Source organism: Colobus angolensis, unplaced genomic scaffold, assembly GCF_000951035.1.
Source record: "Colobus angolensis palliatus isolate OR3802 unplaced genomic scaffold, Cang.pa_1.0 Scaffold472, whole genome shotgun sequence".
Classification (NCBI taxonomy): domain Eukaryota; kingdom Metazoa; phylum Chordata; class Mammalia; order Primates; family Cercopithecidae; genus Colobus; species Colobus angolensis.
Window position 1 is genome coordinate 1,261,826 of NW_012118177.1, and position 15,295 is coordinate 1,277,120.

The 15,295-nt window shown below is 41.5% G+C and overlaps 1 protein-coding gene across 5 annotated transcripts in view; it reads left to right on the forward strand.

The window, feature by feature from the left end:
* PRPS1 (phosphoribosyl pyrophosphate synthetase 1) overlaps positions 1 to 15,054 on the forward strand; it is a 26,235-nt gene extending 11,181 nt beyond the window's left edge. The window contains exons 2-7 of one of the 5 annotated variants that reach the window (XM_011958722.1): positions 3,325 to 3,508; positions 4,926 to 5,024; positions 6,414 to 6,538; positions 9,210 to 9,383; positions 11,669 to 11,828; positions 13,974 to 15,054. In XM_011958722.1, the coding sequence (XP_011814112.1) occupies positions 3,325 to 3,508; positions 4,926 to 5,024; positions 6,414 to 6,538; positions 9,210 to 9,383; positions 11,669 to 11,828; positions 13,974 to 14,066 (835 nt within the window). In that variant the 3' untranslated portion in view covers positions 14,067 to 15,054. Of the gene's footprint in view, positions 1 to 3,324; positions 3,530 to 4,923; positions 5,025 to 6,413; positions 6,539 to 9,209; positions 9,384 to 11,668; positions 11,829 to 13,973 lie in introns of all 5 variants that reach the window. The other 4 variants (XM_011958720.1, XM_011958721.1, XM_011958723.1 and 1 more) reach the window with 4 other exon arrangements.
* Positions 15,055 to 15,295: the final 241 nt, after the last annotated feature.

Consider the following 15,295-nt stretch of genomic DNA (forward strand, 5'->3'; position numbering starts at 1 on the left):
AAAAATTAGCTGGGCTTGGTGGCACATGCCTGTAGTCCCAGCTACTCAGGAGGCTGAGGCAGGAGAATCACTTGAACCCAGGAGGTGGAGGTTGCAGTGAGCCAAGATCGTGCCACTGCACTCCAACCTGGTGACAGAGCGATACTCTGTCTCAAAAAAAAAAAGACCTGAAAAAGTCCCAAAAGTCCCTTGAAATGACCACTCCCTGTTTTTTTTGTTTTGTTTGAAACGGAGTCCCGCTCTGTCACCCAGGCTGGAGTTCAGTGGCTTCATCTTCGCATACTGCAACCTCCACCTCCCAGGTTCAAGCGATTCTCCTGCCTCAGCCCCCCGAGTAGCTGGGACTACAGATGTACATCCCCACGCCTAATTTTTGTGTTTTTTGGTAGAGACAGGGTTTTGCCATGTTGCCAAGGCTGGTCTTGAAATTGGGAGCTCAGGCAGTCTGCCTGCCTTGGCTTCCCAAAGTGCTGGGATTACAGGCATGAGCTACTGCATCCAGTCTTAAAAAAGGTTTATCCTGAACTAGTGCATTTTCTTTTTTGTTCTGGCTGCCAGGAATCTCAGCTTCCCTGTTTTTAATTGGTTTCTAGTTTGATTTTTTTTTTCACTTGCTTTTATTTTTCTTGCTTTACAATATAAACTAACCCCATTTGTCTTTTCTTGCTTTTGAGATGAGGGTCTTCCTGTGTTGTCCAGGCTAGACTTGAACTCCTGGGCTCAAGCAGTCCTCCTGCTTCAGCCTCCTGAGCAGCTGGGATTACAGGCGTGTGCCACCACTCCCAGCTCCCTTTCATCTTGGGTTAGAAAGGAATAAATAAGTAATTATCTCCTATGTCAGCTTCTTCTGGCAATAGAATTGCCTCTGCCAGTTTTCATATAAGTCCCTTTTGGAGTTCTTGACGTTTTGTTTGGGGAGAGAAGGGTGGGTAAAAGTGATCGTGACAGAAATAGGACAGTAAGTGGTTCCTGAAGCCACACAGAAGATAGTGCTTAGAGTGAGATAGAAGTATGGATCTTTTATTTAATAACTCTATTGACTTTTGATTTGAACTGAAGTTTTTCTCTTGTTCAATAGGTATTGTCAGCCATTCTGATCTACTTGTCTATATACACACATACTCCCCTACCTCACCTAGAGGATTAATTGGGAATATAGTGTTGTTTGAGGTATCACTAAGGTGATTTTTAAAATTTTTTAAATTATTTTCTTTTTTTTCAAACCTGGTGAACAGGAAGAGGTGATTTTTTTTTTCTAGATGATAGGTTTTTCTTGGTAGAGACCCAAATATGGGTATTGAAACTTTTGTGGTAAAATATAGCCCTACTTCATACTTAGAGTAAACCCCTATAGAGTTACTTAGTAATTGAACCAGAGTACAGTTAACACAGAATGAAGGCAAGGACCACATTTTATTCATCATTGTTTCCCTAGCACCTAGTACAGTGATGAGCATATGAACATTTAGTATTTACTGGGTAAATTGCCAATACAGTAGAGGTGGTACTGTCTTCTGTTAAAGTGTTATTATAGAACGATAGTGATTCACTCCTTATGATATTTCTACTTTTTTTTTTTTGCGTTTTATGGACTCTGTAACAGTAACAGGTGATGCATCAAATTTTATGTACATCACATGTACCTATATGAAATGAGATACAGGCCACCTGCTAAAATTGTGGTCCAGTTATTTGTAAGTACTTTAGACCAACATGTGCCAACCATTTCATGAATCTTTTTCATGTATGTCACAGGGTAACGTTAGAAAATATTACCATAGAAAATGGTAACATTTGTTTAGTACACTGGAGTAAACTAAGGCAGTGAACTGCTTCTGGTATAGAGGCTCCTTCAGAGGATCTCCTGAAGGCTGGGTGATTAATATCCACATGTAGCTGTAACTATTCACAGCATACTAGTAGGGAAGCTGTTCTTCTTAGACCTTAAGTATAGTAAAGTCTTTTCCTTCCCTCAGTATCCACAGGGGATTGGTCCCAAGACCAAATCTGCAGATATGAAATAGTGTAATATATATACCTTCACCTCCCGGGTTCAAGCAGTTTTCCTGCCTCAGCCTCCTGAGTAGCTGGGACTACAGGCACCCGTCACCACGCCCAGCTAATTTTTTTTTTTTTTTTTTTAAGACGAAGTCTCACTCTATTGCCCAGGCTGGAGTGCAGTGGCATGATCTTGGCTCACCACAACCTCTGCCTCCCGGGTTCAAGTGATTCTCCTGTCTCAGCCTCCCGGGTAGCTGGGACTATAGGCGCGTGCCACCATGCACAGCTAATTTTTATGCTTTTCGTATAGACGGGGTTTCTCTATGTTGGCCAGGCTGGTCTTAAACTCCTGACCTCAGGTGATCCACCCATCTCGGCCTCCTAAAGTGCTGGGATTACAGGTGTGACCCACCACACCCGGACTGATTTTTGTATTTTTAGTAGAAACGGGGTTTCACCATGTTGACCAGGCTGGTCTTGAACTCCTCACCTCGGGTGATCCACCCACCTCAGCCTCCCAAAGTGCTGGGATTATAGGCGTGATCCATCGCGCCTGGCCATATGAAATAATCTATGCACATGCTCCCTTATACTTTATTTTTATTTATTTATTTTTTGTAGAGATGGGGTCTCACTGTATTACCCAGGCTGGTTTCGAACTCCTGGGCTCAAATGATCCTCCTTTTACCCTGCCCCGCCCTCCCCAAAGTGCTGAGCCACCATGCCAGGCCCTCCCATATATTTTATTTTATTTCGTTTTATTTTATTTTATTTTATTTTAGACATAGAGTCTCACTCTGTCACTCAAGCTGGAGTGCGGTGGTGTGATCTCAGCTCACTGCAACCTCTGCCTCCTGAGTTCTAGCGATTCTCATGCCTCAGCCTCCCGAGTAGCTGGGACTACAGGCACCTGCCACCATGCCCGGCTAATTTTTGTTTTTTTTAGTAGAGATACATGGTTTTGCCATGTTGGCCAGGCTGGTCTCGAACTCCTGACTTCAAGTGATCCACCCACCTTGGCCTCCCAAAGTGCTGGGATTATAGGCGTGAGCCACTGCACCCAGCCCTGCCATATACTTTAAATCATCTCTAGATTACTTATAATACTTAATACAATATAAACACTATGTAAATAGTTGTTATACTGTATTTAGAAAATAGTGACAAAAAACCTGTACATGTTCAATACAGGTGCAATTTTTTTTCCAAATATTTTCAATCCACACGTGGTTGAATCCATAGATGTGGACCCTATGGATATGGAGGGCTGACAATATAGTGGTTTAAAATCTATTTCATGTTGTCCTTCTTTCCTCATTGTAGTGTGGAAATTGGTGAAAGTGTACGTGGAGAGGATGTCTACATCGTTCAGAGTGGTTGTGGCGAAATCAATGACAATTTAATGGAGCTTTTGATCATGATTAATGCCTGCAAGATTGCTTCAGCCAGCCGGGTTACTGCAGTCATCCCATGCTTCCCTTATGCCCGGCAGGATAAGAAAGATAAGGTAGGAGCAGAATCTTATTTTTTGAGCAGAGGAAGCAGGAGCACTTGCCCCAGATCACAAATAAATTCCAAAATTATCAAATATATATTTAGGGGGAATTTTAAAAATCACCTTTTCTTAGGTATTACCCTATCTTCAAAACAATAGAAATATAATTGGTTTGTATAAAGCAACACATTTGTAGTCTGTGTTTTATTACAGTGATACATATATAACTTTCAGTTAGCTCACTGGTATTTTTAATTGTATCAGTAAGACTAAGCACCAACTCCTCTGGAGTACTGGAGTATATTTTAAAATTATGGTAGATCCTTTCAAAGTGTAAGATTGGGATCCTAGTTGTGACCTCTTCATAAAACTTGAAGTCTGTTACATGAATACTTGATCTGATTGATAAGATAGATAGATAGATAAACTATATATATCTCACTTTATCTGGTATATTAGAGGGTAAGGCATATACATAAAACTTTGCAAGTCTATTGTAATTAATGCCCAATTTTACACACAATGCCTCGAAGAAGGTCAGATATTTTTATTCCAACAGAGTATAAAGTAAAGGGCATGGGCCGGGCGCGGTGGCTCATGCCTGTAATCCTAGCACTTTGGGAGGCCGAGGCAGGAGGATTGCCTGAGCTCAGGAGTTTCGAGACCAGCATGGGCAACACTGTGAAATCCCGTCTCTACTAAAATACAAAAGAAATTAGCCAGGCGTGGTGCTGTGCACCTGTAGTCCCAGCTACTTGGGAGGCAGACGCAGGAGAATTGTTTGAACCCGGGAGGCGGAGGTTGCAGTGAGCTGAGATGATGCCACTGCACTCCAGCCTGGGCGACAGAGCACAACTCTGTCTCTACAAAAAAAAAAAAAAAAAAAAAAAGTAAAGGGCATGGACTTCGCTATTTTACAGTGTGGCAAGTATGTTTTATTTGAGGAGTTCATAGTTGTTGGAAAGTTGACCTCCAGATGAGTAAGTAGTGATGTAATTTACAAAGGAAACTATAATATCTATTCTGTGATGTATCTTCAAACCCTGACATGTTAGGTGTTAAAGGTTTACATATGTATGTGTTGAAAGAGATTTTAATAAAATTATTTTTTAAAGTCTGCCTAGTTTGAATAATTGAGCATTGGAAACACTTGAATAGGATGAAAATGTGTACATTAAGTTAAGAAAATAAAAGTTAGGAAGGTATTTTCTTTATTGATAAGTGTATCCTGATTTGGAAAAGTGATGTTCCACTTAATATTTGTTCTGAATTATGATCCACTTAAAGTCAATGGCCATGTCTCCTATGAATTTCTGGGTACCATAGTGCCTTTAACATAGTAGATACACAATAAATACTTTCTTGAGCAAATGAATTGTTTTTCAAATTGGCTTTTTGGTTTTTCTTTTCTTTCCTCCCCTCCATTTAGAGCCGGGCACCAATCTCAGCCAAGCTTGTTGCAAATATGCTATCCGTAGCAGGTGCAGATCATATTATCACTATGGACCTACATGCTTCTCAAATTCAGGTATCAGTGGAAGCTAAATATTGGTGTTTGAAAGGTGGGAGGAAAAGACTGATGATGCTGAAGACCGCAGAGAAGCCAAAAAGTATGCCCAAGTACATCTGAAATAAACTAGAATTAACAACATTTTAAATGTGTTCACCTTAAGCATACTTCATGATCTTAGTCATTTCAGGTGGTTAGATAGGGAGGCAGTCTGGTTTTATGGGAAGAGCATAGGCTTTGGGATCAGAACTACTTTGAATAAAGGCTCTGGTATTTACTAGCTTTGTAAGCTTGGGAAGGTTACTTAATTTCTCTGAACATATACTTTTTCATTATTGTGAGTATAAAACATTAAATTCATATTATAATGCTTGGCCCATGACAGGTACTCATAGATAGGAACTGTTATTGTTAATTATTATCATTCTTATTCCCTTTGAATATTCATGGAGTGCAGTGGCATCATCTTGGCTCACTGCAACCTCTGCCTCCTCGGTTCAAGTGGTTCTCCTGCCTCAGCCTCCCAGGTAGCTGGGATTACAGCACCCGACACCAGGCCCAGCTAACTTTTTTGTACTTTTAGTAGAGATGGGGTTTCACCATGTTGGCCAGGCTGGTCTCGAACTCCTGACGTCAAGTGATCTGCCCACCACAGCCTCCCAAAGTGCTGTGATTACAGGCATGAGCCACTGTGCCTGGCCTCATGGTCTTAAATTTAGAGCCACAGATATTGGAGCCTACTTTCCAGCATAAACCCAAAGTAAGGGGGGTGGAATACCACCTTTATTTTACATTTTTTCAAAGATATTTTTCAAATCATCATTTCAAGCTTGTGGGAATTCAATGAGGTACATTGGACAGGGACTGTATTCCTTTTATGAAAAGGAATGACTTAATTGAGAAATACAACTAATTTGTATCAACTAGAATTAGAACACAGATCTCCTGATTTCTAATTATTCATTGTGACCATTTATTATAAGTAGCTTCCATTAAGTTTATATACCATAGCATCTCTAACTGGTTTATCCATTAGCTTTTACTCCTTAACGAATCAGTCCAACATTTAGTGGCATAAAGCAGTATTTACTAATTCACTGAGTCTGCATGTTGACTTGGCAGTTCTTAATGGTTTTTTCTGAACTTAGCCATTCTTTACAAAGGCTCACTTACGTTCCTATGTTCAGTTGTGGGTTGACTGAGGACTGACTTTGTTGATCTTGGCTGGGATCTCTCACATAGCCCAGATGCAGGGAGGCTTTTATAATCTACCACACTGGGACTGCCTTCCCATCGGTTTGAATGTTGCAGTAAGACATTCTCTGAGTGAGTTACTACTTTGTGTTTGCCACTTATAAATGGAAGAGAAGTAAAATGAAGCAAAACTGATCCAGCTTCTTTCTACAGGGCTTTTTTGATATCCCAGTAGATAATTTGTATGCAGAGCCGGCTGTCCTAAAGTGGATAAGGGAGAATATCTCTGAGTGGAGGAACTGCACTATTGTCTCACCTGATGCTGGTGGAGCTAAGAGGTATGGTTGAAATTAGTATTGTTCCCAATGTACTGGGAAAATCTTTCAGATGGTTGTGTCACAAAGTGATGTTTTTCTATCCAAGTGGCAGTTTTTAAGTATTTTTGAATGGATATAAGTAGCTAGCACATGGGTTGAATATATTTTACCCTCTCCTCTTTTACTGTCCTGAGTTACTACTTGGAAGACAAGACAGAAAAGGGGTCCTAAATCATCATATTATGGACTTGACTATAACTTATGAGTAACTTGGCACTACAGAGCTAGCAATACAGCTATAAACCTTTTGGGAAGGGTAGAAAATGTGGTTTTCTATTGAATAGCAGCTGCTATTGAACCACGTATTGGTGGACAAATTCGCTTTTACACTCTGCTTACAATGCTGTTGGTTAGATCATTTTGATCCTTGGGATTAAAATATTAAGCAGGAAGGAAAGTAAAGCATGATATTTTTATTTAAAGCCAAGATCTTAACATTTTAAACAAACTAATTGCCAGGGATTGCCAGTTACAGTGCTTTGCAGCTCACATGGTGCAGAGTAAGAGCTCTTGATTTCCTTAGTGGATTACTCGTTAGTAATGCATTCAAAAGTGTGACACATGTTCTTCTTGTTGTGGAAATAGAGTGAAAAGCTACAAAACACAGATGATTAGGAAGAGCTAATTCAGAACTTTCTGAAAGCCATTCAAATCTTCAATGACTGTTTCTCAACAACCTCTTTTATTTCAGTAACTTTAACAGAACCGATAAGCTGAGAACTTGAGTTCTGTTATCCAGCCAGATATATGGCTTGGTGAGTCCCATGTAGTTGCTAGTTACCATCTGTAAAGCTAGAGACAGCCTAAGAAACATCCCCACAGCTAGTAGTTGTCATATTTAATTTGTTGGTCATTATTTTCATATCTTTCTATGGGACTTAGAAAATAGTCACATTTGAAATAGGCAGGATTTTCTTTCCAAAGGTGGGTATAGGAAAACTGCCTTTAGTAGACAACTTATTGCTACCTGATTTGTTTTTTTCATTATCATTGTCTTATAGTGATGGAGTATTTTCCAACTGAGTGTCTATCACTTCAGTCTTGGCAGGGTATGGGGAGTAGGTAGAGATTCCTGTGTGATTTTCATTTGTACAGTAGTTCTCTCCTGAAAAGGTGTAGAGAGTTACTTTTTTTAGCCCTTTTGATGCTTTGTTGGTCACTGAATTTGTTGACCTTTGAGTATGGGTGGTTTAGGATACTTGAACTAATTGATCATGCATTTGCCTTGGGTAAGTAATCATTCCAAGCAAATTGGTTACCATTGATGTTATGTGCTTATGCAGTAGTAGTGGAGAGTACAGGGTATGGTTGGTTTAGATCAAGGTACAAACGTTACCTAGATTATGGTTCAAACCTTATTGTGTGGTCACAGGTTCTCACTTATCCAGCAAAAACTCATGTGACCACAGTCACAAGAGAAACAGGACAAAATGCTATAGTTTGTTCAGTTCTACATTAAAAAACAGGACAAATCCCCAAGCATGGGCTGCTTCACACATGACGGAGATGGCACAGTGGAGCACGGACAGACATGCCACTGGGGCAGCTCACTGTCATTTACACTGAATAGATTTTTGTTTGAATTATGTGGTACTTTGTCAAAAGACAAATTTTTCTTCTATCCCACCTTCTAGTCTGGTTTATTTTCTCGTGTAATAAGAAAAATAAGAATTCTCTTTGATTAGAAGATACTTTGGACCGAACGGTGAGATGTCCAGCTTGTCTGGGTAATTGGTATAACTTTCTGTCTAGCAATTGTAAAAGAAACTCCCAAGCTTGGTGTCCAGGTACAGTTGACAGTGACAGTTGATGGGTGTTTTGCCAACAGCACTGAGGGAAGTGATGAGGGCACAGGCATTGGAACAGGCGGGATGCTGCTCCTCTCCTGCCAGTCAGGTTCTCTTCTCACCACATCCCCAGTCACGGGTCTTCCGTGATGGGAATTGGGACAGTCTGTGTACTCCTGGCATTAGTTAATTCTTTCCTCATTCCTTCTACTGCCAATCCATTAAATAAACATGCGTGTCTTAGCATTATACTGCTTCCCAGGACTGGTGAGGGTGTCTGTCCTCTACTCAGAATGAATACTCATCTAAGTTTGATCAGTACATTCATAAGCTTCTGTTGAGATATGGAGGCATTGGTTTATAAAACCCAGTTTGTGGTATTTGCCTATGAGAAGTCAATGATAGTTGCTTGCTTTCTTCCAGCCCTGGGAACTATTGGTTTAAAGGAGTATTCTCCTCCCCAAAACAAGCTCATTCTTTAGTCCATTTATTTTTTTCTTTTTGAAATGGAGTCTTGCTCTGTTGTGTACGCTGGAGTACAGTGGTGCGATCTCAGCTCACTACAAGCTCCACCTCCCGGGTTCATGCCATTCTCCTGCCTCAGCCTCCCCAGTAGCTGGGACTACAGGTGCCCGCCACCGCCCAGCTAATTTTTTGTATTTTTAGTAGAGATGGGGTGTCACTGTGTTAGCCAGGATGGTCTCGATCTCCTGACCTTGTGATCCACCCACCTCGGCCTCCCAAAGTGCTGGGATTACAGGCGTGAGCCACCGCGCCCAGCCTCTTTAGTCCATTTCTTTTGTCTTAGAAGCCACACATACATATGAACACTCTCTGTTTTCCAGAGTGACCTCCATTGCAGACAGGCTGAATGTGGACTTTGCCTTGATTCACAAAGAGCGGAAGAAGGCCAATGAAGTGGACCGCATGGTGCTTGTGGGAGATGTGAAGGATCGGGTGGCCATCCTTGTGGATGACATGGCTGACACTTGTGGCACAATCTGCCATGCAGCTGACAAGTAAGTGTGGATTGATGGGGCTGGTAGTTAGAAGGAAAAAGCTAGCAATTGCTGTCTGAATGTCTTCAGCCTGCTGATTCCTTTTGGAACCAAATTGAGGGGATAAGTAACTTTGGGAGATTTTTTATCACCCAAGGCTTAGATTATAATACATAGAAATTGTTGAGTACTCTTATTTTTTTTTCAGATTTTCTTAGTTTTTTTTTCAATTTATGTTGTACTAAGCTATATATAACAAAATTTGCCATTTTAACTATTTTAAGTGTACAGTTCAATGACATTAACTATATTTACAATGTTAGACAACCATCGCCTGATTACCAAAGTTTTTTGATCACCCTGAGTATTCTACATGCGATTGTTTTTTGTTTTAATGAATTAAAGTAAAAATCCTGAGCAGACAGGCATGTATGCTCTTATTTATATTTTAGCTAAGCTGGAACCCTTGGTCTTACTTCTCGACTGTTTTACCGGCTGCTACTTTTGTTCATATTACTTCTTTTTTTCACTCTAATCCTGTGACAGGTTAATGTTTATGTTACTTGTCATCTCTTGCCTGCACTGTTCTAAACTGCCTCCCTACTCTGTTCTCCATTGCCAGACACCATTCTCTCACCTCCCCACTCCATCTCTCCATGCTTGCTAATCTTCCTGCAACTGAGGTTCGATCCCTTTAAGATTTTAAATCTCTTTAAAATCTCTTTAAGATTTTAAGTGGCCCCTCATTACTTACAATCCAAGCCACTATGAGTAGCATTGTTTCTTAGAATGGTATTTTTACTTTTATTTTTATGTTGAGACATGGTCTCACTCTGTTACCCAGGCTGGAGTGTAGTAGTACAATTATGGCTCGCTGCAGTCTTGAAATCTTAGGCTCAAGAAATCTTCCTGTCTCAGATTCCTGAGTAGTTGGGACTATAGGCACGTGCCACCACACCTGGGTAATTATTTATTATTATTATTTTTTGTAGAGACGGAGTCCCACTATGTTGCCCAGGCTGTCCTTGAACTCCTGGGCTCAAGCAATTCTCCCACCTCAGCCTCCCAAAGTGCTGGGATTTCAGCTGTGAGCCACAGCACCCAGCCCTGAGAAGGGTTTTTTTAAACTTTCTTGTGTCTGTGCCTTGCACAGTGCCTGGCACATAATAAGGTACTAAAAACAAAATTGGGTTGCTGAATGATTCTTGGTTTGGGATCCTGGAGTAAACATTCATAAAACCCATTTCATCCTTGTACAAGTAAGGGAATACTAGTCGCTATAACAGATCAACTCCCTAACATGATAGTTTCCTTTTTGTCCGAGGCACACTCCAATGCAAGTGTTCTTGTTGGACTCATTTTTTCTAAGCAATAGTTAGGAGCTCAGACTCTTTCAATCTTTGGTGCTGTATCTTTAACATGGGGCTTCCAAGATTACCTTGGAAGACATTTCAATTTTGGCCAGCCAGAAAAGGAAAAGGACACAGAGGATTACCCCTGGAAGATTTTTGTAAGTCCAACCAAAAACTGGTGTACACTATGTCTGCCCACATTTTAATAGCCAGAATTAAGCCACATGGCCACACTGAACTATGTGAGGGAAGCTGGGAAATGTAGTTCAGCTTTGTGCCCAGAAAGAAGAGGAAGTGGATTTTGTCGAGTGCAGCAGTCTGTGCCAGAGTCCTTCTACACTAATTCAGACCCATTCAGATAAGTTCTTAGTGCAGTTCTTTCTTGATATGGACTGAATTGTGTCCTCCCCAAATTCATGTATGTTGAGGCCTAACCCCAATGTGATGGTATTTGGAGTTACCTGAGGGGCACATATTTAGGATTAGATGAGGTCACTAGGGCAGAGCCCTTACAATGGGATGAATGCCCTTACAAGAAGAGAATGCTGGAGAACTGGCCAGCAGTTCCCCGTGCGCACACATGCTCGTACACACACACACTCACACTCACACTCACAAAGAGGTCATCTGAGCACACAGCAAGGTGGTGGCCACCTACAAGCCAAGAGAAAAGGCCTCAGCATGAAACCTACTTTGTCTGCACCTTGATCTTGGACTTTAAGCCTCTAGAACTATGAAAAATTTGTTTCTGTTATTTAAGCCACCCATTCTATGGTATTTTCTTTTCCTGAAAATTTTTTTCCCCCAACCCACTGTGCCTTATAATATTTTTTTAATTTTTTATTTTTTTCATACGGTATTTTGTTATGGAAGCCTAAGCAGGCTAATATACTCCTCTCTGACTAAAATTCTGCAATGACAAGGAAGATGAATCCAACTTTTTTTTCCCTCTAGACTTCTCTCAGCTGGAGCCACCAGAGTTTATGCCATCTTGACTCATGGAATCTTCTCCGGTCCGGCTATTTCTCGCATCAACAATGCATGCTTTGAGGCAGTAGTAGTCACCAATACCATACCTCAGGAGGACAAGATGAAGCATTGCTCCAAAATACAGGTGAGGATGAGATTTGTGCAAAACAAGACTTTTCTAAGTGTTTAGGAGGTGGTTACTTACGTTGAATTGGGTCTCTGGATTCTGAAGATATCTTTCTTTGATCTGAAGGATTTAGTCTTGTCATCAGAATTTGTGATCTAAAAGTTAAAAATCATCTGTTTCCCCCCCCCCTTTTTTTTTCTTTTTCTTTTCAAACTGCCAAGCCTTGGGAAAATCACCTGTTTAAAAGTTTAAATTGCTAGACCTCAGAATCTTTGGAAGGTGGGGCCTAAGATTCTACATTTTAACAGGCTCTCCCAGTGATTCTGATGCAAATTAAAGTTTTCAAGTTCATACTTTACAGTGTGTGTTTGTCCAACTCTTAACTATCGGCCCCTGTAGATGTAACGTGAAACCTTTAAACTAATTATATGCTTCTGCCAACTTTAGTGTTTCTCAGTGTGCTCTGGACCTAAGGTTCTTATTAAAATGATGTAGGTTCCTTTGCTCCATCTAAGACCTATAAAACCAGAGGTCCTGGAACCAGTATTTTAAAGTAATTCCCCAAGTAATTGTTAGACACTAAAGTTTGAGTACTCTTGCACTAAAAGAACAAGGCCTTGCCTAATTAAAAATGTTTACATTAATCTATGAGCTTTTCGAAATTAATATGTGTAATTGGAGGATTATCATCATTCTTTTTTTTTTTTTTCTTTTTGAGAAGGGATCTTGCTCTGTTGCCCAGGCTGGAGTGCAGTGGCACAATCAAAGCTCACTGCAGCTGCAACTTCGCAGGCTCAGGCAGTCATCCCGTCTCAGCCTCCCAAGTAGCTGGGATCACAGGCATGTACCACCATGCCTAGCTAATTTTTTTGATATTATGTGTAGAGACGGGGTCTCCCTATGTTGCCCAGGCTGGTCTCAAACTCCTAGCCTCAAGCTGTCCTCCTGTGTCAGCCTCCCAAAGTGCTGAGATTACAGGTGATTTTTTTTTTTTTTTTGAGACAGAGTTTTTTGTGATGGAGCTCTCGTTGCCCAGGCTGGAGTGCAATGGTGCGATCTCGGCTCACCGCAACCTCTGCCTCCTGGGTTCAAGCGAGTCTCCTGCCTCAGCCTCCCGAGTAGCTGGGATTACAGGCATGCGCCACCATGCCCGACTAATTTTGTATTTTTAGTAGAGATGGGGTTTCTCCATGTTGCTCAGGCTGGTCTCAAACTCCTGACTTCAGGTGATCCGTCCACCTTGGCCTCCCAAAGTGCTGGGATTATAGGCATGAGCCACCGTGCCCAGCCTATTCATAAGGATTTTAAAATGCGAACCCACCACCATTTTTTTTTTAGACAGAGTCTCACTCTGTTGCCTAAGCTGGAGTGCAGTGGCCTGATCTTGACTCACTGCAGCCTCAAACTCCCAGGCTCAAGCGATTCTCCTACCTTAGCCTCCCAAGTAGCTGGGACTACAGGCATACACCACCACCACACCTGGCTAATTTTTGTTTTATTGTAGAGACAGAGTTTCACCATGTTGCCCATGCTGGTCTCAAACTCCTGGGTTCAAGTGATCCTCCCACCTTGGCCTCCCAAAGTGCTGTGATTACAGGTGTGAGCCACAATGCCCAGCCGTTTTGATGAACCAGAGTCAGCGTTTTTTCTCCATTAGCATTTTGACTCTTTCCTAAGTGGCTATCTGTTTTGTTTTGTTGTTTTGAGACAGAGTCTCACTCTGTCACTCAGGATGGAGTGCAGTGGCACGATCTTGGCTCACCGCAACCTCCTGGGTTCAAGCAATTCTCATGCCTCAGCCTCCCGAGTAGCTGGGATTATAGGCGTGCACCACCAAGCTTCGTTAATTTTTGTATTTTTAGTAGAGATGGGGTTTCATCATGTTGGCCAGGCTAGTCTCCAACTCCTGGCCTCAAGTGATCTGCCCACCTTGGCCTCCCAAAGTGCCAGAATTAACAGGTGTGAGCAACCGTGCCCAGCCCTAAGTGGCTATCTTAAAAATGTTATGAAGAATAGCTGAGTGCAGCTTCATGACAGGGAAACAGCACAGTGTTGTAGTTTTAAGAGGAAGGGCACTTGCTTGGCTGCTCATCAGTGTCTGCAAATTGGCCAGTCATTTCTGACCATATGATACTAACCTGATTTCCTTTCTTGCCTTTCTAGGTGATTGACATCTCTATGATCCTTGCAGAAGCCATCAGGAGAACTCACAATGGAGAATCTGTTTCTTACCTATTCAGCCATGTCCCTTTATAATAGAGTAACTTCTGAGGCTTTTTGAGAATAAAATCCACCCTACCCCTTGTTTCCCCTTGGTATTTGATGACAAATTCAGCAGAAGACCCGGCTTGCTCCAGTGTAGCTTTCTACATCCCACATCAGGTATATTAGAGCTTATCCGAATTGGGGAAAGACAGATTGAGATTAACTGCTGGGACTTCCTACCTGCATTATCTCATTCTGGCTTCCTTGATAATTCTGTGAGCCTTGCAGCTTTAACTATAGCTCAGCTGCTGCAAGATTTCAGACTTTTGAGGATGTTGTGTGAGGGTGTTTGACTGTGATTGGGGAAGCTCAGACTACTTTGCATGTAAATGCTTCAGGGTTTTCTTTGTTGAGAACAACTAGCAACAAAAGCAGCCCATGTGTGACCAGTTCTCCCCAAGGTCTATGCTAAATTATAGCAAGAGCCCTGGGCAACCCCAAACCTAGTTCTGGTAGCTGAGCACCCTGTAAGACAGGAGCAGACAGCTCGGCTTGAGCAGACATTGGGTGGGGGGTGGGGGGTGGTTGAGGGGGGAGGCAGCACAGTGCAGCAAATGTTTCTTGGGAGGAAGAAGCCTGATCCATCACCATCTGCTTGACTGTGTAGCTTGGATTCTCCTTTGTACCTATCCCTTTCGATTTGGCTTTACCTTCATCTGTCTTGATCCTTTCCTGGCCAAATATCCTCTTGGGCCCAAATGAACATTGTACCATAGTCTTCTGGAAAGCAAACATGCTTCCTGCTATGTAATTGCTAACATTTACATTAGATAATGTGCTGTAGTTTGATCTTCCTTAGCCTACTGCCGCTGAGTCAGTAGGTTTTAGGTGGTATCGTAGTGCCTTTTGATTAATTAAGTATTTAATTTTCATCTTCATTTGGATCTATTTGGCCTCTCAAATGAGCTGAGATTCCTGTTAAAGATTGATGTTATTGTCTCTTGTAGAGGAAACTAATAAAGTGTGTGTACCTGTGTGATTTGGGGTCTGTATCATAATCTATACTGATCTTTCTGCTGAAAGTTTGGTTTAGATAGATGTCTCACTGTCCAATGATAGCTCTTATTTGTTTCCAAACTACGTCAGCTTCATTGTTAAGCCAAGAGAAGACATTGGCAGCAGATTTATTCAACCGTAAGACGAAGATGTCTGGAGTTTACTGAGAATGTGATAGAGTGTAATTCTGTGCAGTATACCTAAATTATAGCATGTATAATGTC